At 39.0% G+C, this 19,855-nt stretch overlaps 1 protein-coding gene across 1 annotated transcript in view; it reads right to left on the bottom strand.

Moving 5' to 3' along the window:
- PRKDC (protein kinase, DNA-activated, catalytic subunit) overlaps nucleotides 1-19,855 on the bottom strand; it is a 2,064,551-nt gene that overhangs the window by 1,192,902 nt on the left and 851,794 nt on the right. The window contains 1 exon segment of the mRNA XM_053715028.1: nucleotides 13,119-13,327. Coding sequence (XP_053571003.1) covers nucleotides 13,119-13,327 — 209 coding nt within the window.

The following is a 19,855-nucleotide window of genomic DNA, read 5'->3' on the forward strand; positions in this document are numbered from 1 at the left end:
CTCCAGACTGGCTTGGACTGGGCAAAATTCCCCTCTTGTTTTGTAGAAGAGGAAGATGAAGTTGCGCCACTCTTGAAGTTTCGAAAGGAACGAAAATTAGTCTGTTTGGTCCTTAACTTGTTGGACCTATCCTGGGGAAGGGCGTGGCCTTTTCCTCCAGTAATATCAAAAATGATTTCCTTCAGTCCAGGCCCAAATAGGGTCTGCCCTTTGAAGGGGATATTGAGAAGTTTAGACTTTAAAGTGACATCAGCTGACCAGGATTTAAGCCATAGCGCCCTACGCGCCTGAATGGCAAAACCTGAATTTTTAGCTGTTAGCTTGGTTAAATGAAAAACGGCGTCAGAAATAAATGAATTGGCTAACTTAAGAGCTTTAAGCCTGTCAAGGATATCATCCAACAGGGTTTCTACCTGTAGAGCCTCCTCCAGAGACTCGAACCAGAAAGCCGCTGCAGCAGTGACTGGGGCAATGCATGCAAGAGGCTGGAGAAAAAAACCTTGTTGTATAAAGATTTTCTTAAGGAAACCTACTAATTTTTTATCCATAGGATCTAGGAAAGCACAACTGTCCTCGACAGGAAAAGTTGTACTCTTAGCTCGGGTAGAGACTGCTCCCTTAACCTTAGGGACCGTCTGCCACGAGTCCCGTGTAGCGGCATCTATAGGAAACATCTTTTTAAAAGCAGGAGGGGGAGAGAACGGTACACCTGATCTATCCCATTCCTTAGTAATAATTTCTGAAAACCTCTTAGGGATTGGAAAAAAGTCAGTGTAAACAGGCACTGCAAAGTATTTGTCCATTTTAAAAAATTTCTCTGGGACTACAATGGTGTCACAGTCATCCAGATTCGCTAAAACCTCCCTGAGCAACACGTGGAGGTGTTCAAGCTTAAATTTAAATGCTGTAATTTCAGAGTCAGACTGAAGTAACGCCTTCCCTGAATCAGAGAAGTCACCCACAGATAGAAGCTCTCCTGCTTCAACTGCACATTGTGAGGGTATATCAGACATAGCTACTAAAGCGTCAGAGAGCTCTGTATTTGTTCTAGCCCCAGAGCTGTCTCGCTTTCCTTGTAACCCTGGCAGTTTGGACAATACCTCTGTGAGGGTATGATTCATAACTGCTGCCATGTCTTGTAAGGTAAACGCATTGGACGCGCTAGATGTACTTGGCGTCCCTTGAGCGGGAGTTATAAGTTCTGACACGTGGGAAGAGCTAGATGGCATAACCTCCCTTTTGTCAGTCTCAGAAACCTCAGGTGATAAATCTTTAAAAGCCATAATATGGTCTTTATAACTTATAGAAAGGTCAGTGCATTTGGTACACATTCTAAGAGGGGGTTCCACAATGGCTTCTAAACATAATGAACAAGGAGTTTCCTCTATGTCAGATATGTTTAACAGACTAGTAATGAGACCAGCAAGCTTGGAAAACACTTTAATAAATGTGAAAAAAGCAATAATATAAAAACGGTACTGTGCCTTTAAGAGAAAAAAAACTACCACATAAACTGCAAAACAGTGATAAAAAGTAGTAAACTCTACGAAATTTTAACAGTGTGTATAAGGGAATAAAGCAGCATTGCACCCACTTGCAAATGGATGATTAACCCCTCAGGCCCAAAAACGAATTAGGAAAACATTAAAACTGTTAACAAACAGTCAAACACACTGCCACAGCTGTGCTGTGGCTCCTACCTGCCCTTAAAAACGATTTTTGCAGTAACAAAACCCTCTATAGAGGTCCTATAAGCCAGAGGACTCCTTCAGGGAAGCTGGATGTCTCAGACTGAAAATCAACTGCACATTTAGAGCTTGAAAATAGGCCCCTCCCTACCATGCACTCAAAGTCAGAGGGCCTTAAAAAAGTACTCCTAGGAGTAATCTAACAAGCCATGTGGAAAACTAGGCCCCAAATAAAGATTTATCACTCTCAGAGAAAAAATGTTTTTATTTCTATAAATCATGCAAACGTAAGTAATATAAGTATTAACATGAATATTACCCTTATTTGCAAGCATGATCCCAGTTGTTGTTAAATCACTGTATCAGGCTTACCTCAAACATACCAGGCACTGTCAGCATTTTCTAGACCATATCATCTCTCTAGAAAAAATATACTGAACATACCTCAAAGCAGGCAATCTGCAGACCGTCCCCCCAACTGAAGTTTTCTTTCCATACTCTTCAGTTATGTGTGAGAACAGCAATGGACCTTAGTTACAAACCGCTAAGATCATCAAAACCTCCAGGCAGAATTCTTCTTCCAATTTCTGCCTGAGAGTAAAAACGCCGGTACCGTTTAAAAATAACAAACTTTTGATTGAAGGTAAAAACTACACTAAGTCACCACATCTCTCTTGATACTTCCTTTCTTGTCAAGAGCTACAAGAGAATGACGGGGGGGGGGCAGTTAGGGGAGGAGCTATATAGACAGCTCTGCTGTGGGAGTCCTCTTGCAGCTTCCTGTTGGGAAGGAGAATATCCCGCAAGTAATGGATGAACCCGGGGACTGGATACACCTTTACAATAGAAAATTATCAACAGCCAAATGTTGAAAAAATAATCTACAACCCAAAATATAAGTTATTCTCATGAAGAAAAGAAAAACTTAAAACATCAGCAGAAGAATCAAACTGAAACAGCTGCCTGAAGAACTTTTCTACCAAAAACTGCTTCAGAAGAAGCAAATACATCAAAACGGTAGAATTTAGTAAATGTATGCAAAGAGGACCACGTTGCTGCTTTGCAAATCTGATCAACTGAAGCTTCATTCTTAAAAGCCCACGAAGTGGAGACTGATCTAGTAGAATGAGCTGTAATTCTCTGAGGCAGGGTTTTACCTGACTCCAAATAAGCTTGATGAATCAAAAGCTTTAACCAAGAGGCCAAGGAAATACCAGAGGCCTTCTGACCTTTCCTAGGACCAGAAAATATAACAAAGACTAGAAGTCTTCCTGAAATCTTTAGTAGCTTCAATATAATATTTCAAAGCTCTCGCCACATCCAAAGAATGTAAGGATCTTTCCAAAGGATTCTTAGGATTAGGACACAAGGAAGGGACAACAATTTCTCTACTAATGTTGTTAGAATTCACAACCTTAAGGAAAAATTCAAAAGAAGTCCGCAAAACCGCCTTATCCTGATGAAAAATCAGAAAAGAAGATTCACAAGAAAGAGCAGATAGCTCAGAAACTCTTCTAGCACAAGAGATGGCCAAAATGAACAACACTTTCCAAGAAAGTAGTTTAATATCCAAAGAATGCATAGGCTCAAAAGGAGGAGACTGTAACGCCTTCAAAACCAAATTAAGACTCCAAGGAGGAGAAATTGATTTAATGACAGGCTTAATTACGAACTAAAGCCTGTACAAAACAGTGAATATCAGGAAGATTAGCAATCTTTCTGTGAAATAAAACCGAAAGAGCAGAGAATTGTCCCTTCAAGGAACTTGCAGACAAACCCCTATCCAAACCATCCTGGAGAAACTGTAAAATTCCAGGAATTCTAAAAGAATGCCAAGAGAATTAATGAGAACACCATGAAATGTAAGTCTTCCAAACTCGATAATAAATCTTCCTAGAGACAGATTTACGAGCTTGTAACATAGTATTAATTACTGATTCAGAGAAACCTCTATTTAATGATTTGAGATCCTGATGGAAAAACGGACCTTGGAACAGTAGGTCCGGCCTTAACGGAAGTGGCAAAGGTTGGCAACTGGACATCCGAACAAGATCTGCATACAAAAACCTGTGGGGCCATGCTGGAACCACCAGCAACACAAATGATTGTTCCATGATGATCGTAGAGATCACTCTTGGAAGAAGAACTAGAGGCAGGAAGATATAAGCAGGTTGATAACACCAAGGAAGTGTCAATGCATCTGCTGCTTCCGCCTGAGAATCCCTGAATCTGGACAGGTAACTGGGAAGTTTCTTGTTTAGATGAGAAGCCAACAGATCTATTTCTGCAAGACCCCACATCTGAACAATCTGAGAAATCACATCCAGATGGAGAGACCACTCCCCTGGATGTAAAGTCTGACAGCTGAGATAATCCACCTGCCAATTGTCTACAGCTGGGATATGAACCGCAGAAATTAGACAGGAGCTGGATTCTGTCCCACCCTGATGATTGACATATACCACCGTTGTGATATTGTCTGTCTGAAAACAAATGAACGGTTCTCTCTTTAACAGATGCCAAAACTGAAGAGCTCTGAGAATTGCACAGAGTTCTAAAATATTGATTGGTAATCTCGCCTCTTGAGATTTCCAAACCCCTTGTGCAGTTAGAGATCCCCAGGCAGCTCCCCAACCTGAAAGACTCGCATCTGTTGTGATCACAGTCCAGGTTGGTTGGCCGAACAAAAGAGGCCCCTTGAACTAAACGCTGGTGATTTAACTACCACGTCAGAGAGTGTCGAACATTGGGATTTAAGGATATTAATTGTGATATCTTTGTATAATCCCGGCACTATTGATTCAGCATGCAAACCTGGAGAGGTCTCATGTGAAAATGAGCAAAAGGAATCGCGTCTGATGCTGCAGTCATGAGACCTAAAACTTCCATGTACATAGCCACTGAAGGGAATGACTGAGACTGAAGGTGCCGACATGCTGCAACCAATTTCAAACGTCTCTTGTCAGAGTCATGGACACTGAATCTATCTGGAAACCTAAAAAGGTGACCCTTGTCTGAGGAATCAAAAAACTTTTTGGTAAATTGATCCTCCAACCATGTTTTCAAAGAAACAACACTAGTTGATTCGTGTGAAATTCTGCAGAATGTAAAGACTGAGCTATTACCAAGATATCATCCAAATAAGGAAACATTGCAATACCCTGTCCTCTGATTACAGAGAGTAGGACACCCAGAACCTTTGAAAAGATTATTGGAGCTGTTGCTGGGACAAATGGAAGAGCACAAATTGGTATTGCTTGTCTAGAAAAGAGAATCTCAGGGACTGATAATGTTCCGGATGAATCAGAATATGAAGGTAAGCATCCTGCAAGTCTATTGTAGACATATAATGTCCTTGCTGAACAAAAGGCAGAATAGTCCTTATTGTTACCATCTTGAAAGTTGGTACTCTTACATAACGATTCAAAATTTTCAGATCCAGAACTGGTCTGAATGAATTTTCTTTCTTTGGGACAATGAATAGATTTGAAAAAACCCCCAGACCTTGTTCCTGAAAAGGAGCCGGCATGATTACCCCTGAAACCTCCAGATCTGAAACACTTCAGGAAAGCCTGAGCTTTTACTGGATTCACTGGGATGCGTGAGAGAAAAAATCTTCTCACATGAGGTCTTACTCTGAATGCAATTCGGTACCCCTGAGAGACAATGCTCTGAATCCATTGATTTGGGACATAATTTATCCAAACATCCTTGAAAAACCTTAATCTGCCCCCTACCAGCTGTGCTGGAAAGAGGGCCGCACCTTCATGCGGACTTAGGGGCTGACTTTGGTTTCTTGAAAGGCTTGGATTTATTCCAATTTAAGGAAGGCCTCCAATTGGAAACAGATTCATTGGGGGAAGGATTAGGTTTTTGATACTTATTTTGTCAAAAGGAACAAAAAAACTATTAGAAGCCTTAGATCTACCCTTAGGCTTTTTATCCTGAGGCAAAAAAAACTCCTTTCCCCCCAGTAACAGTTGAAATAATAGAATCCAACTGAGAACTTAATAAATGATTACCTTGGAAAGAAAGCGATAGTAATCTAGACTTAGATGTCATATCAGCATTCCAAGATTTAAGCCACAAAGCTCTTCTAGCTAAAGACATGGATCTAACATCAATTTTGAAAATATCAAAAATGGCATCACAAATAAAATGATTAGCATGTTGAAGTAAGTGAACAATGCTAGATATGTCAGAATCCAATTCTTGTTGTGCTAAATTCTCCACCAAAAAGTTGAAGCAGCTGCAACATCAGCCAAAGTAATTGTAGGCCTAAGAAGATGACCTGAATATAATTAGGCTTTCCTTAGATAAGATTCAAGCTTCCTATCTAAAGGATCTTTAAAGGAAGTACTATCTTCCATAGGAATAGTGGTTCGTTTACCAAGAGTAGAAATAGACCCATCAACTTTGGGGATTTTTTCCCAAATTGCAACCGCTGGTAAAGGATACAATTTTTTAAACCTTGCAGAAGGATTATAAGGAGTACCTGGCTTATTCCATTCTTTAGAAATCATGTCAGAAATAGCATCAGAAATAGGAAAAACCTCTGGAGTAACCAAAGTAGGTTTAAAAACAACATTTAAACGTTTACTAGTTTTAATATCAAGAGGACTAGCTTCCTCAATATCCAAAGTAATTAACACTTCTTTTAACAAAGAACGCATATACTCTATTTTAAATAAATAAGTAGATTTGTCAGTGTCAATGTCTGAGGAAGGATCTTCTGAATCAGACAGATCTTCATCAGAAGTGGATAATTAATTATGTTGTCGGTCATTTGAAATTTCATCAACTTTATGAGAAGTTTTAAAAGACCTCTTACACTTATTAGAAGGTGGAAATGCAGACAAAGCCTTCGGAATAGAATCAGTAACGGATTCTTTAAAATTCACAGGTATATCATGTACATTAGAAATTGAAGGAACTGCAACTGGCAATGTACTATTACTAATGGACACTATCTGAATGTAAAAGTTTATCATGACAACTAATACAAATGACATTAGGAGATATAATCTCCACAATATTACAACAAATGCACTTAGCTTTTGGTAGAACCGATGTCAGGCAGCAAAGTTCCAGCAGATACTTCTGAGGCAGGATCAGATTGAGACATCTTGCAGAATGTAAAAGAAAAAACAACATATAAAGCAAAATTATCAATTTCCTTATATGACAGTTTTAGGAATGGGAAAAAATGCAAATAGCATAGCCCTCTGACTTAGAAAAAGGCAAGAGGCAAAAGCAATGAAGCAATAAATAATGAAAAAAATTTGGCGCCAAGTATGATGCACAACGTAATTAGAATTTTTTTTGGCACCAACCATGTCCGGAAGTGACACACTCGCGTCACTAATGATGCAACCCTGTGTGAACCCCTGCATCAACTACGACACCGGAAAGACAAACTTGCGTCAACGGTCGTGCTCTTTTCGCAACAAAAAAAATATTGCGCCAAGAATGACGCAATAAAGTGTGGCATTTAGCGCACCTGCAAGCCTAAGACAACACGCACATTAAAACAAGTAATCAATTGAAAAAAAGACTAAACCCAAGGTAAGAAAAATATTTCATCAATATTAACTTTCCCAAATATGAAACTGACAATCTGCAAAAGGAAATACATGAACCTGACTCATGGCAAATATAAGTACAATACATATATTTAGAACCTTATATAAATGCCAAACCATAGCTGAGGTGTCTTAAGAAATAAAAAACATACTTACCAAAGACACCCATCAACATATAGCAGATAGCCAAACCAGTACTGAAATAGTTATCAGTAGAGGTAATGGTATATGAAAGTATATTGTCGATCTGAAAAGGGAAGTAGGAGATGAATCTCTACGACCGATAACAGAGAACCTATGAAATAGACCCCCGTTAGGAAAATCACTGCATTCAATAGGTAATACTCTCTACGTCCCTCTGACATTCGCTGTACTCTGAGAGGAATTGGGCTTCAAAATGCTGAGAAGCGCATGTCAACGTAGAAATCTTAGCACAAACTTACTTCACCACCTACATAGGAGGCAAACTTTGTAAAACTGAATTGTGGGTGTGGTGAGGGGTGTATTTATAGGCATTTTGAGGTTTGGGAAACTTTGCCCCTCCTGGTAGGATTGTATATCCCATACGTCACTAGCTCATGGACTCTTGCCAATTACATGAAAGAAACTTAGTTCCCCGCATAATACCCGATGGGAAAAACTGTAAGAAAAAAGGAGTTGGCCACTTGAAAGCCTTACCTCTTCTAGATTGCATTGTGTGGAGAGTCTGTCCAAATAGATCCAGACAAGGCATGAACTAGACTGCTGCCGCCCAAGGTAACAATACCAAACCAAGGATGCCCTCCAGAGTAACCCCACTACTAAGTTGTCCATAGTGTCCTGTAGGGAAACAACTATCCTCTATGGGAATAGAAGACCACCTGTCTAGCGTGGAACTTGTCCCTTCCACAGGGAGTACAGACTGCCAAGACTCCTTGAGAAGTCCAATAAGGAACCTCTCTTTTAATATAGGAAATGTAGGAAAAAAAGGGTTACCCGTTCTTCCATTCCTTAGCCATGAACTCAAGAGCTCGTAGTACCACATAGAATTAGCAGCGATTGTGAAGTCGTTGTAGAGAAGCTAAAAACCTCCTAAGTATTAGCCAGAGGTAACCTAGCTTAAATATGAAGACTACTTCATTATCAGTAGGAGGAATCATACCGTCAAATCTGAAATTTTACAATCGGATGCTACTGCAGTATCCCCTTCCTCAGGTATCTGGGGGGTACCTTCAGAGATAGCAGCAACTGACAGAAACCTCACTCACTGAATGTTTATGTTTTCTCTTGTGCTCTTCCTGCAGCACGGGAAAAACCGACAATGCACTCGCGACCGCGTCGCACCAGCGGGAAAGGATATCTTGCAAAATAACTCCAGGGGAGTCGTGGAGGAAACGCAGGGCTGGAAGAATGGACGCTATTTTTTTTTTTAACATATATATATAGGACACTTGAGGAGAAGGCTGCGGGTATTAAACCTTGTCCGAATGCTTCTTGCAACATTCAAGACAATGTTGGCTCTAATAAAAGGCTTATCTCTGAATTGCAAACTGTACGCACATATGAGGCAGAAAAGTTTTTGCAATAGTATAAAGCGCATAAATGTAAACACATCCTTATTCACATTTTAATCCATAAAACTGAACACCATAACCAGAGGTAATGTGTCTTTAAATAACAAATGAAAACGTCCTAATGTTGTATTAAATTAATCCATTAACATTGGATATACTGAGGTGAAGGACATAAAGAGTATGTAACAACCTTATTCACCTTTTGAAATAACAAAGGAAACGCCCTAATGTTGTTTTAAATTAATCCATTAACATTGGATATACATAGGGTGAAGGGCATAAAGTGTATGTGACAACCTTATTCACATTTTAATTAATAAAATCGATCATCATAATAAAAGTAACTGTCTCTTTAAATAACAAATATAAGATCCTAATGTTATTTTAATTAACCCATTAACAATGAATATGCAAATAAAAATGGAGTAGGATTCTTGGAATGACTTAAGTAGTCTGACTAAATAAGATAATATGGGTCTGTGTCTTTAAACCTTAAAACACACTGCTTTATTTTTTGCCCAGGAAAATACGAAAAATCCCATACCTCAGCTAAATTTGCAGAGGACTCTGCCTGTCACAAACCAAAAACAGGCAACCGGCCTACAGAAAAAAACATCCTTCTAGCGTGTCCACATTAAAACACACAGCTTCCCTGCCATGTACTTAAAACAAACTGCTTCTAACACCGCAGCGGAATTCTAAAATAATGGCACGCAAACATGCTGCGCAGTATAGCTCCGCCCATCGTGGGTGTAACAAGCTAAACCTCCTGGGCGGCTAAATTGTAAAAATGGAGCCGCCGGGAGAACAAGTGCCCATCCTAACAATGAAAAAACAAACCTCACATCAGTTATTGCATTAATATAACGTCCAGGGGAGTAAAAATTACATCTATCATGCGACACACCTTACATGCGGTCTATCATGAGAAATAAAACTAACCCTCCAGAAGGTTTGTTAGAGTAAAATAAAGCCGTTGTTAGATGCTAGTATTAAATTAGAGCCACTTCTCCACGTCCTTCCAGTGCCTGCAATAACTGCCCAATAACATGTCCTCCCTCCTAAAGATAATGTCATCTAGTGTCCCTTAAAATAGAAAAGTGCCAATCTTTCTGTGAGCGTGTCTCCAGAAATAAAAATCAGCACTTACCTTATATTTCTGCCCGGCAGTAAGACAGCCCACCCGGCTTGCGAGGTCCTCATTTTCTCCACACATTGGCAAGTGGAAATAAAAAGTACTGCGTTTTTCTCTTCCCTCAGACCTTGACAAGCAGGGCAGCAAAACATGTATGGGAGGAGCAGTGAGAATTATATCCCACCAGTTTCCATTGCTTTAAAGCCACCAAAAGCTCTACTGTAGAGACTGATATGGACTATGGCTACACCCCGAACAAATTTTTTATTTTATTTCATTTTTTATTTTTGTAATAACAAATTATTTTCCAGTTAATTTGAAAATAACAGGTATCAGAAATGTCTCTTTAGCACAATGTATCATAGCGTAGTTTAGGATTTTCTCTGTTAATCCATATAACTATGCAAGGGGGGTATTGAAAGGAAAGGATCAGTATTGATAAATAATACATTATTCAAGTTCACAGATGGTACCATTGTCTAAGCTGACAAGTTTGTTAAATCAGAACGGTCATTAATGTGCCTAATTAGGCAGACACACTAGATTATGTTTTTAACCAATCAGAATGAGCACAGATGTATAAGAGGTGAATTGGGAAGAGACAATACAGCTAAGATTACGGCCAGAAGGGCCGAAACATGTCAGCAGTTTGTCTTCTATGTGCGTTTGTCTAGACACAGTTTGTCACACTATTGCTACCTGCTTACCATTGGAAGTTTGTCAAAGCTGTCAATAAAGCAGTTTTACTTGAATTAATCTGGTGCTGCTTCATCTATTACTTATACACCCCGAACAAAGCAGCTCAATCTTGTACTACTTTAAAAATAATAAACTCTTGATTGAAGAATCTAATCTAACACCTCACTTTACCTCTTCCTATCACTAACGTAGGCAAAGAGAATGACTGGAGTGGGAGGGAAGGGAGGAGCTATTTAACAGCTCTGCTGTGGTGCTCTTTGCCTCCTTCTGCTGACCAGGAGGTGAATATCCCAATTAGTAATGAAGATGATCCGTGGACTCATCGTGTCTTTAAAAAGAAAAACATCACACACCTTCATAGAGCCGAAGTAAGGAGTGAAAATTAGAACTCCTGAACAAAAAATAAAACAGAGCCAGCTAAATCCTCTAACAGTGCCCCACAAAACTGCCAAAAAGTAAAAACCTGCACACAAGCAGGAATAGTACCAAGACATTAACCCAATAAGTGCCAAAACTTTCTGCTCACAGGCCAGAAAATAAAAAACCTCCATAACAATCTGCCTGGCTCACAAAGTTTGAAAGTCATCACGCCTAACATGGACCTGTGGAAACAAAAAAGACTGAGTAAACCTACTCAGGCTTTTAAAGAAGGGCAGCACAAACTACTTGGGAGGCACAGTGGGGATTTTACCCCACAAGTTCCCAAATGCTTAAAAGCCACCATTGCTCTACTGAAGAGACTGACATGGACTACGGCTAAACCCCAAAAGACCGGAGCAAACTTGCTCTGCCTAAAAAAATAAACTCTTGATTGAAGAATCAGACACCTAACTTTACCCCTCCTTGCAACTGATACAAGCAAAGAGAATGACTGGGGATTGTGGGTAAGGGAGTGATGTTACCAACAGTAATTATGATGATCCGTGGACTCACTGTGTCATTAGAAAGAAATATCCTGTATTTTCTGGTTGTATTCTAATAAAGAGAAATAAATTAATATATAGTCATTATACCATTGCTAAAACAACAAATCTAATAGTGGCCTAAAACTTTTGCACAGTACTTACTGGAAACAGTAAGGAGAAAAAATAATCAGGGTCTTGAGCTGTAAAGACTGAGAAACTAAAAGCTAGTAAACCCCTTTAGTGAACAGTAATAAACTTAAAGTGATGGTAAACTGTGTAACAGAAATATATAATTAGCATTTGTTTGGTGGCCTTAGAATGTATTCAAAATTTAGTCTGACCATGTATATTAAAAATTTCTTACAATTAAAGAATTTAAAATACGTTCTAATGCAAGCCCCCTCCTGCCCCCTGTGGTCACATAATCTTGCTTTCTGTGCATCATCCAATCAGTAAGCCTGTCGTTTGACAGGCTTACTTCTATGCGGTCACTATACACATGTGCAATATAATGCACTGCTTTCAACACGCTCCTCCAATTAGGAGCGTTAAAAATTGGCCCTGTTTTTGCATGTGCTAGTGAGTATTGCTCATGCGTGGGGTATTGTGGAGTATTGCTCATTTAATCTTGTGATTCAATGTTACTTGGTATAGGACAGAGCCATATCAGGAGCATGCAGAGGATCTGACATGTAGAGTGGGTGGGACCGCAATGCACGTCACATCGATTGAAGAGGTAAAGTTATGGGGGCGGAGCTAAGATGCACTAAACCATGATTCTAAACGGCACTAAATAAAACAAAATATTTTTTTTGGCAATTTACATATTTGAAGTATTAAGATTGGAAATCTAATATTGTACAACACGGGTGTTTACAATCACTTTGTATAAAATATTTATCACTCCTGCTCAATGGAGGATTGAAAAGGTATCCCCTTCTAGACAGAGACAACGGATAAAATGACAGACAACGACAGGTAAAAAAATGATACCTCAGTAAAAATGATCAAGAATGGTCTTGAGCGCAGTACGAACATTTTAACTGCTGTGTTGCCTGTGAAACTGAGGATCCCTCTCAACAAAGAATCCTGAGCACCTTAATTATTCACCTTACTTCCTAGGTGGCACAGAAAAGAGGTGGGAGGGATTAAGAATTCTTGGAGTTTAAGGAATCTTTGTTTCCTCCTAGTGATCAGGAGATTAATTCACAGGCGTAATGGATCATCACACATTTTCAGGGCATTTTTGGATTGCCCTTTTTTTTCTTCTTTTTTCTATGAACTATACAGCTCTACATGGTGTCTTTGGAAAGCTCATTACCTATTATTTTAATGTTCTATTTAAGGGGAAAGTAAAACCAAATTTTTTCTTTCATGATTCGGATAGGGCATACAATTTTAAGCCACTTTCTAATTTACTTCTATTATCAATTTTTCTTTGTTCACTTGCTATCTTTATTTAAAAAGCAGGAATGAAAGCTTAGGAGTCGGACCATTTTTTGTTTAAAACAGTTACTTGATAACAAAATTATTTCTTCAGTAGAAAATAAAAATACCTTTGCATTGTTAAGTTTTTCTTGAAGTAAACCTCCAGTCCTTTTTTGTATGGTGATTTTAATACAGCTTTCATTAAAAGTATGCAAACATCAGGGAGATTTTTCATCACTTGAACATCTGCTATGTTAAAGCCAATGCTGGATGGGTTACACACTGTAGCTGCAGTAAGATTCCACATTGTGTCATTAAGCAAGTCATTTTCAAGAACCTATAATGTACCAAAAGGAATATATATGGTATAAACAAATGAATACATTATGTTAGGTATCACATTTAAAGTGCTACTAAATAATATAATTTATGTAAGAACTTACCTGATAAATTCAATTCTTTCATATTGTCAAGAGTCCATGAGCTAGTGACGTATGGAATATACAATTCTACCAGGAAAGGGGCAAAGTTTCCCAAACATCAAAATGCCTATAAATACACCCCTCATAAGAACCCACAATTCAATTTAATGAATAGCCAAGTAGTGGGGTGATAAAGAAAGGAGTAAAAAGCATCAACAAAGGAATTTGGAAATAATTGTGCTTTATACAAAAAAATCATAACCACCATAAAAAGGATGGGCCTCATGGACTCTTGCCAATATGAAAGAAATGAATTTATCAGGTAAGTTCTTACATAAATTATGTTTTCTTTCATGTAATTGGCAAGAGTCCATGAGCTAGTGACGTATGGGATATAATACCCAAGATGTGGACCTCCACGCAAGAGTCACTAGAGAGGGAGGGATAAAAATAAAAACAGACATTTTCTGCTGAAAAAATTAATCCACAACCCAAAATATAAGTTTATTCTCAGAAATGAAAGGAAAAAACTTAAATCATAAGCAGAAGAATCAAACTGAAATAGCTGCCTGAAGTACTTTTCTAACAAAAACTGCTTCCGAAGAAGCAAATACATCAAAACGGTAGAATTTAGTAAGTGTATGCAAAGAAGACCAAGTTGCTGCTTTGCAAATCTGATCAACTGAAGCTTCATTCTTAAAAGCCCACGAAGTAGAGACTGATCTAGTAGAATGAGCTGTAATTCTCTGAGGCGGGGCTTGACCCGACTCCAATTAAGCTCGATGAATCAAAAACTTTAACCACGAAGCCAAGGAAACAACAGAAGCCTTCTGACCTTTCCTAGAACCAGAAAATATAACAGACTAGAAGTCTTCCTGAAATCTTTAGTAGTTTCAACATAATATTTCAAAGCTCTTACCACATCCAAAGAATGTAAGGATCTCTCCAAAGAATTATTAGGATTAGGACACAACGAAGGGACAACAATTCCTCTATTAATGTTGTTAGAATTCACAACCTTAGTAAAGAATTTAAATGAAGTCCACAAAACCGCTTTATCCTGATGAAAAATCAGAAAAGGAGATTCACAAGAGAGCGGATAATTCAGAAACTCTTCTAGCAGAAGAGATGGCCAAAAGGAACAACACTTTCCAAGAAAGTAGTTTAATATCCAAAGAATGCATAGGCTCAAACAGAGGAGCATGTAAAGCCTTCAAAACTAAATTAAGACTCCAAGGAGAAGAGATTGATTTAATGACAGGCTTGATATGAATCAAAGCCTGCACAAAACAATAAATAAAACAGAAAGAGCAGAGATTTGTCATTTCAAGGAACTTGCAGACAAACCTTTATCCAAACCATCCTGAAGAAACTGTAAAATTCTAGGAATTCTAAAAGAATGCCAAGAGAATTTATGAAAAGAACACCATGAAATGTAAGTCTTCCAAACTCTATAATAAATCTTTCTAGAAACAGATTTACGAGCCTGCAACATAGTATTAATCACTGAGTCAGAGAAACCTATATGACTAAGCACTAAGCATTCAATCTCCATACCTTCAAATTTAATGATTTGAGATCCTGATGGAAAAGCGTACCTTGAGATAGGTCTGGCCTTAGTGGAAGTTGCCAAGGTTGGCAACTGGACATCCGAACAAGATACACATAACAAAACCTGTGAGGCCATGCTGGAGCTACCAGCAGCACAAATGACTGCTCCATGATGATCTTCAAGATCACTCTTGGAAGAAGAACTAGAGGCGGGAAAATATAAGCAGGTTGATAACACCAAGGAAGTGTCAATGCATCCACTGCTTCCGCCTGAGGATCCCTGGACCTGGACAGGTACCTGGGAAGTTTTTTGTTTAGATGAGATGCCATCAGATCTATTTCTGGAAGCCCCCACATCTGAACAATTAGAGAAAACACATCTGAGTGGAGAGACCATTCTCCCGGATGTAAAGTCTGACAACTTAGGTAATCTGCTTCCCAATTGTCTATACCTAGGATATGAACCGCAGAAATTAGACAGGAGCTGTACTCCGCCCAAACAAGTATCTGGGATACTTATTTCATAGCTTGAGGACTGTGAGTCCCACCCTGATTGACATATGCCACAGTTGTGACATTGTCTGTCTGAAAACAAATGAATGGTTCTCTCTTCAACAAAGGACAAAATTGAAGAGCCTGAGAATCGCATGGAGTTCCAAAATATTGATTGGTAATCTCGCCTCTTGAGATTTTTAAACTCCTTGTGCTGTCAGAGATCCCCAAATAGCTCACCAACCTGAAAGACTCGCATCTGTTGTGATCACATTCCAGGTTGGATGGACGAAAGAGGCCCCTAAAATTATTCGGTGGCGATCTAACCACCAAGTCAGAGAAAGTCGAACATTGGGATTTAAGGATATTAATTGTGATATCCTTGTATAATCCCTGCACCATTGGTTCAGCATACAAAGCTGGAGAGGTCTCATATGAAAATGAGCAAAGGGGATTGCGTCCGATGCTGCAGTCATGAGACCTAAAACTTCCATGCACATAGCTACTGAAGGGAATGACAGAGACTGAAGGTTCCGACAGGCTGCAACCAATTTCAAACGTCTCTTGTCTGTTAGAGACTAAGTCATGGACACTGAATCTATCTGAAAACCTAAAAAGGTTACCATTGTCTGAGGAATCAAAGAACTTTTTGGTAAATTGATCCTCCAACCAAGTATTCGAAGAAACAACACTAGTTGATTCGTGTGAGATTCTGCAGAACGTAAAGACTGAGCGAGTACCAAGACATTGTCCAAATAAGGAAATACCGCAATACCCCGCTCTCTGATTACAGAAAGTAGGGCACCTAGAACCTTTGAAAAGATTCTTGGAGCTGTCGCTAAGCCAAAAGGAAGAGCAACAAATTGGTAATGCTTGTCTAGAAAAGAGAATCTAAGGAACTGATAGTGATCTGGATGAATTGGAATATGAAGATATGCATTCTTTCTGTAAGTCTATTGTGGACATATAATGCCCTTGCTGAAAAAAAAAGGCAGAATAGTCCTTATAGTCACCATTTTGAAAGTTGGTACTCTTACATATTGATTCACAATCTTTACATCCAAAACTGGTATGAATACATTTTCTTTCTTTGGGACAATGAATAGATTTGAATAAAACCCCAGACCCTGTTCCTGAAACGGAACTGGCATGATTACCCCTGATAACTCCAGGTCTGAAACAAACTTCAGAAAAGCCTGAGCCTTTACTGGGTTTGCCGGAATGCGTGAGAGAAAAAATCTTTTCACAGGCGGTCTCACTCTGAATCCTATTCTGTCCCCCTGAGAGACAATACTCTGAATCCAATGATTTTGGACCGAATTGAACCAAACATCTTTGAAAAATTTAATCTGCCCCCTACCAGCCGAACTGGAATGAGGGCCGCCCCTTCATGCGGACTTGGGGGCTGGTTTTGAGCTCTTAAATGGCTTGGATTTATTGCAATTTGAATAAGGCTTCTAATTGGAAGCAGATTGCTTGGGGGAAGGATTAGGATTCTGTTCCTTATTTTGTCGAAAGGAACGAAAATGGTTAAAAACTTTAGATTTACCATTAGGTTTTTATCCTGAGGCAAAAAAACAGTTGAAATTATTGAATCCAACTGAGAATAAAATAATGAAAGAGATAGCAATCTGGACTTAGAAGTCATATCAGCATTCCAAGATTTGAGCCACAAAGCTCTTCTAGCTAAAATAGCTAAAGACATAAATTTAACATCGATTTTGATATAAAAAATGGCATCACAACTGAAATTATTAGCATGTTGAATCAACTTAACAATGCTAGACAAATCATGATCCGATACTTGTTGCACTAAAGTATCCAACCAAAAAGTTGAAGCAGCTGCAACATCAGCCAAAGAAATTGCAGGCCTAAGAAGATGACCTGAATATAAAACATAATTTATGTAAGAACTTACCTGATAAATTCATTTCTTTCATATTAGCAAGAGTCCATGAGCTAGTGACGTATGGGATATACATTCCTACCAGGAGGGGCAAAGTTTCCCAAACCTCAAAATGCCTATAAATACACCCCTCACCACACCCACAAATCAGTTTAACGCATAGCCAAGAAGTGGGGTGATAAGACAAAAGTGCGAAAGCATAAAAAATAAGGAATTTGAATAATTGTGCTTTATATAAAAAAATCATAACCACCACAAAGGAGTGGGCCTCATGGACTCTTGCTAATATGAAAGAAATGAATTTATCAGGTAAGTTCTTACATAAATTATGTTTTCTTTCATGTAATTAGCAAGAGTCCATGAGCTAGTGACGTATGGGATAATGAATACCCAAGATGTGGATCTTCCACGCAAGAGTCACTAGAGAGGGAGGGATAAAATAAAGACAGCCAATTCCACTGAAAATAATCCACACCCAAAATAAAGTTTAAATCTTATAATGAAAAAAACTGAAATTATAAGCAGAAGAATCAAACTGAAACAGCTGCCTGAAGAACTTTTCTACCAAAAACTGCTTCAGAAGAAGAAAACACATCAAAATGGTAGAATTTAGTAAAAGTATGCAAAGAAGACCAAGTTGCTGCTTTGCAAATCTGATCACCTGAAGCTTCATTCCTAAACGCCCAGGAAGTAGAAACTGACCTAGTAGAATGAGCTGTAATCCTTTGAGGCGGAGTTTTACCCGACTCGACATAAGCATGATGAATTAAAGATTTCAACCAAGATGCCAAAGAAATGGCAGAGGCCTTCTGACCTTTCCTAGAACCGGAAAAGATAACAAATAGACTAGAAGTCTTTCGGAAATTCTTAGTAGCTTCAACATAATATTTCAAAGCTCTAACTACATCCAAAGAATGCAATGATCTCTCCTTAGAATTCTTAGGATTAGGACACAATGAAGGAACCACAATTTCTCTACTAATGTTGTTAGAATTCACAACCTTAGGTAAAAAATTAAAAGAAGTTCGCAACACCGCCTTATCCTGATGAAAAATCAGAAAAGGAGACTCACAAGAAAGAGCAGATAATTCAGAAACTCTTCTAGCAGAAGAGATGGCCAAAAGAAACAAAACTTTCCAAGAAAGTAATTTAATGTCCAGTGAATGCATAGGTTCAAACGGAGGAGCTTGAAGAGCCCCCAGAACCAAATTCAAACTCCAAGGAGGAGAAATTGACTTAATAACAGTTTTTTATACGAACCAAAGCTTGTACAAAACAATGAATATCAGGAAGATTAGCAATCTTTCTGTGAAAAAGAACAGAAAGAGCAGAGATTTGTCCTTTCAAGGAACTTGCAGACAAACCTTTATCCAAACCATCCTGAAGAAACTGTAAAATTCTCGGAATTCTAAAAGAATGCCAGGAAAAATGATGAGAAAGACACCAAGAAATGTAAATCTTCCAGACTCGATAATATATCTTCCTAGATACAGATTTACGAGCCTGTAACATAGTATTAATCACAGAGTCAGAGAAACCTCTTTGACTGAGAATCAAGCGTTCAATCTCCATACCTTTAAATTTAAGGATTTGAGATCCTGATGGAAAAAAGGACCTTGCGACAGAAGGTCTGGTCTTAACGGAAGAGTCCACGGTTGGCAAGAGGCCATCCGGACAAGATCCGCATACCAAAACCTGTGAGGCCATGCTGGAGCCACCAGCAGAACAAACGAGCATTCCTTCAGAATCTTGGAAATTACTCTTGGAAGAAGAACTAGAGGCGGAAAGATATAGGCAGGATGATACTTCCAAGGAAGTGACAATGCATCCACTGCTTCCGCCTGAGGATCCCTGGATCTGGACAGATACCTGGGAAGCTTCTTGTTTAGATGAGAAGCCATCAGATCTATTTCTGGAAGTCCCCACATTTGAACAATCTGAAGAAAAACTTCTGGGTGAAGAGACCATTCGCCCGGATGTAACGTTTGGCGACTGAGATAATCCGCTTTCCAATTGTCTATACCTGGGATATGAACCGCAGAAATTAGACAGGAGCTGGATTCCGCCCATACCAGTATTCGAGATACTTCTTTCATAGCCAGAGGACTGTGAGTCCCTCCTTGATGATTGATATATGCCACAGTTGTGACATTGTCCGTCTGAAAACAAATGAACGACTCTCTCTTTAGAAGAGGCCATGACTGAAGAGCTCTGAAAATTGCACGGAGTTCCAAAATATTGATTGGTAATCTCACCTCCTGAGATTCCCAAACCCCTTGTGCTGTCAGAGACCCCCAGACAGCTCCCCAACCTGTCAGACATGCATCTGTTGAAATCACAGTCCAGGTTGGAAGAACAAAAGAAGCCCCCTGAACTAAACGATGGTGATCTGTCCACCACGTCAGAGAGTGTCGTACAATCGGTTTTAAAGATATCAATTGAGATATCTTTGTATAATCCCTGCACCACTGGTTCAGCATACAAAGCTGAAGAG

The sequence above is a fragment of the Bombina bombina genome, chromosome 5, assembly GCF_027579735.1.
Source record: "Bombina bombina isolate aBomBom1 chromosome 5, aBomBom1.pri, whole genome shotgun sequence".
Taxonomy (NCBI): domain Eukaryota; kingdom Metazoa; phylum Chordata; class Amphibia; order Anura; family Bombinatoridae; genus Bombina; species Bombina bombina.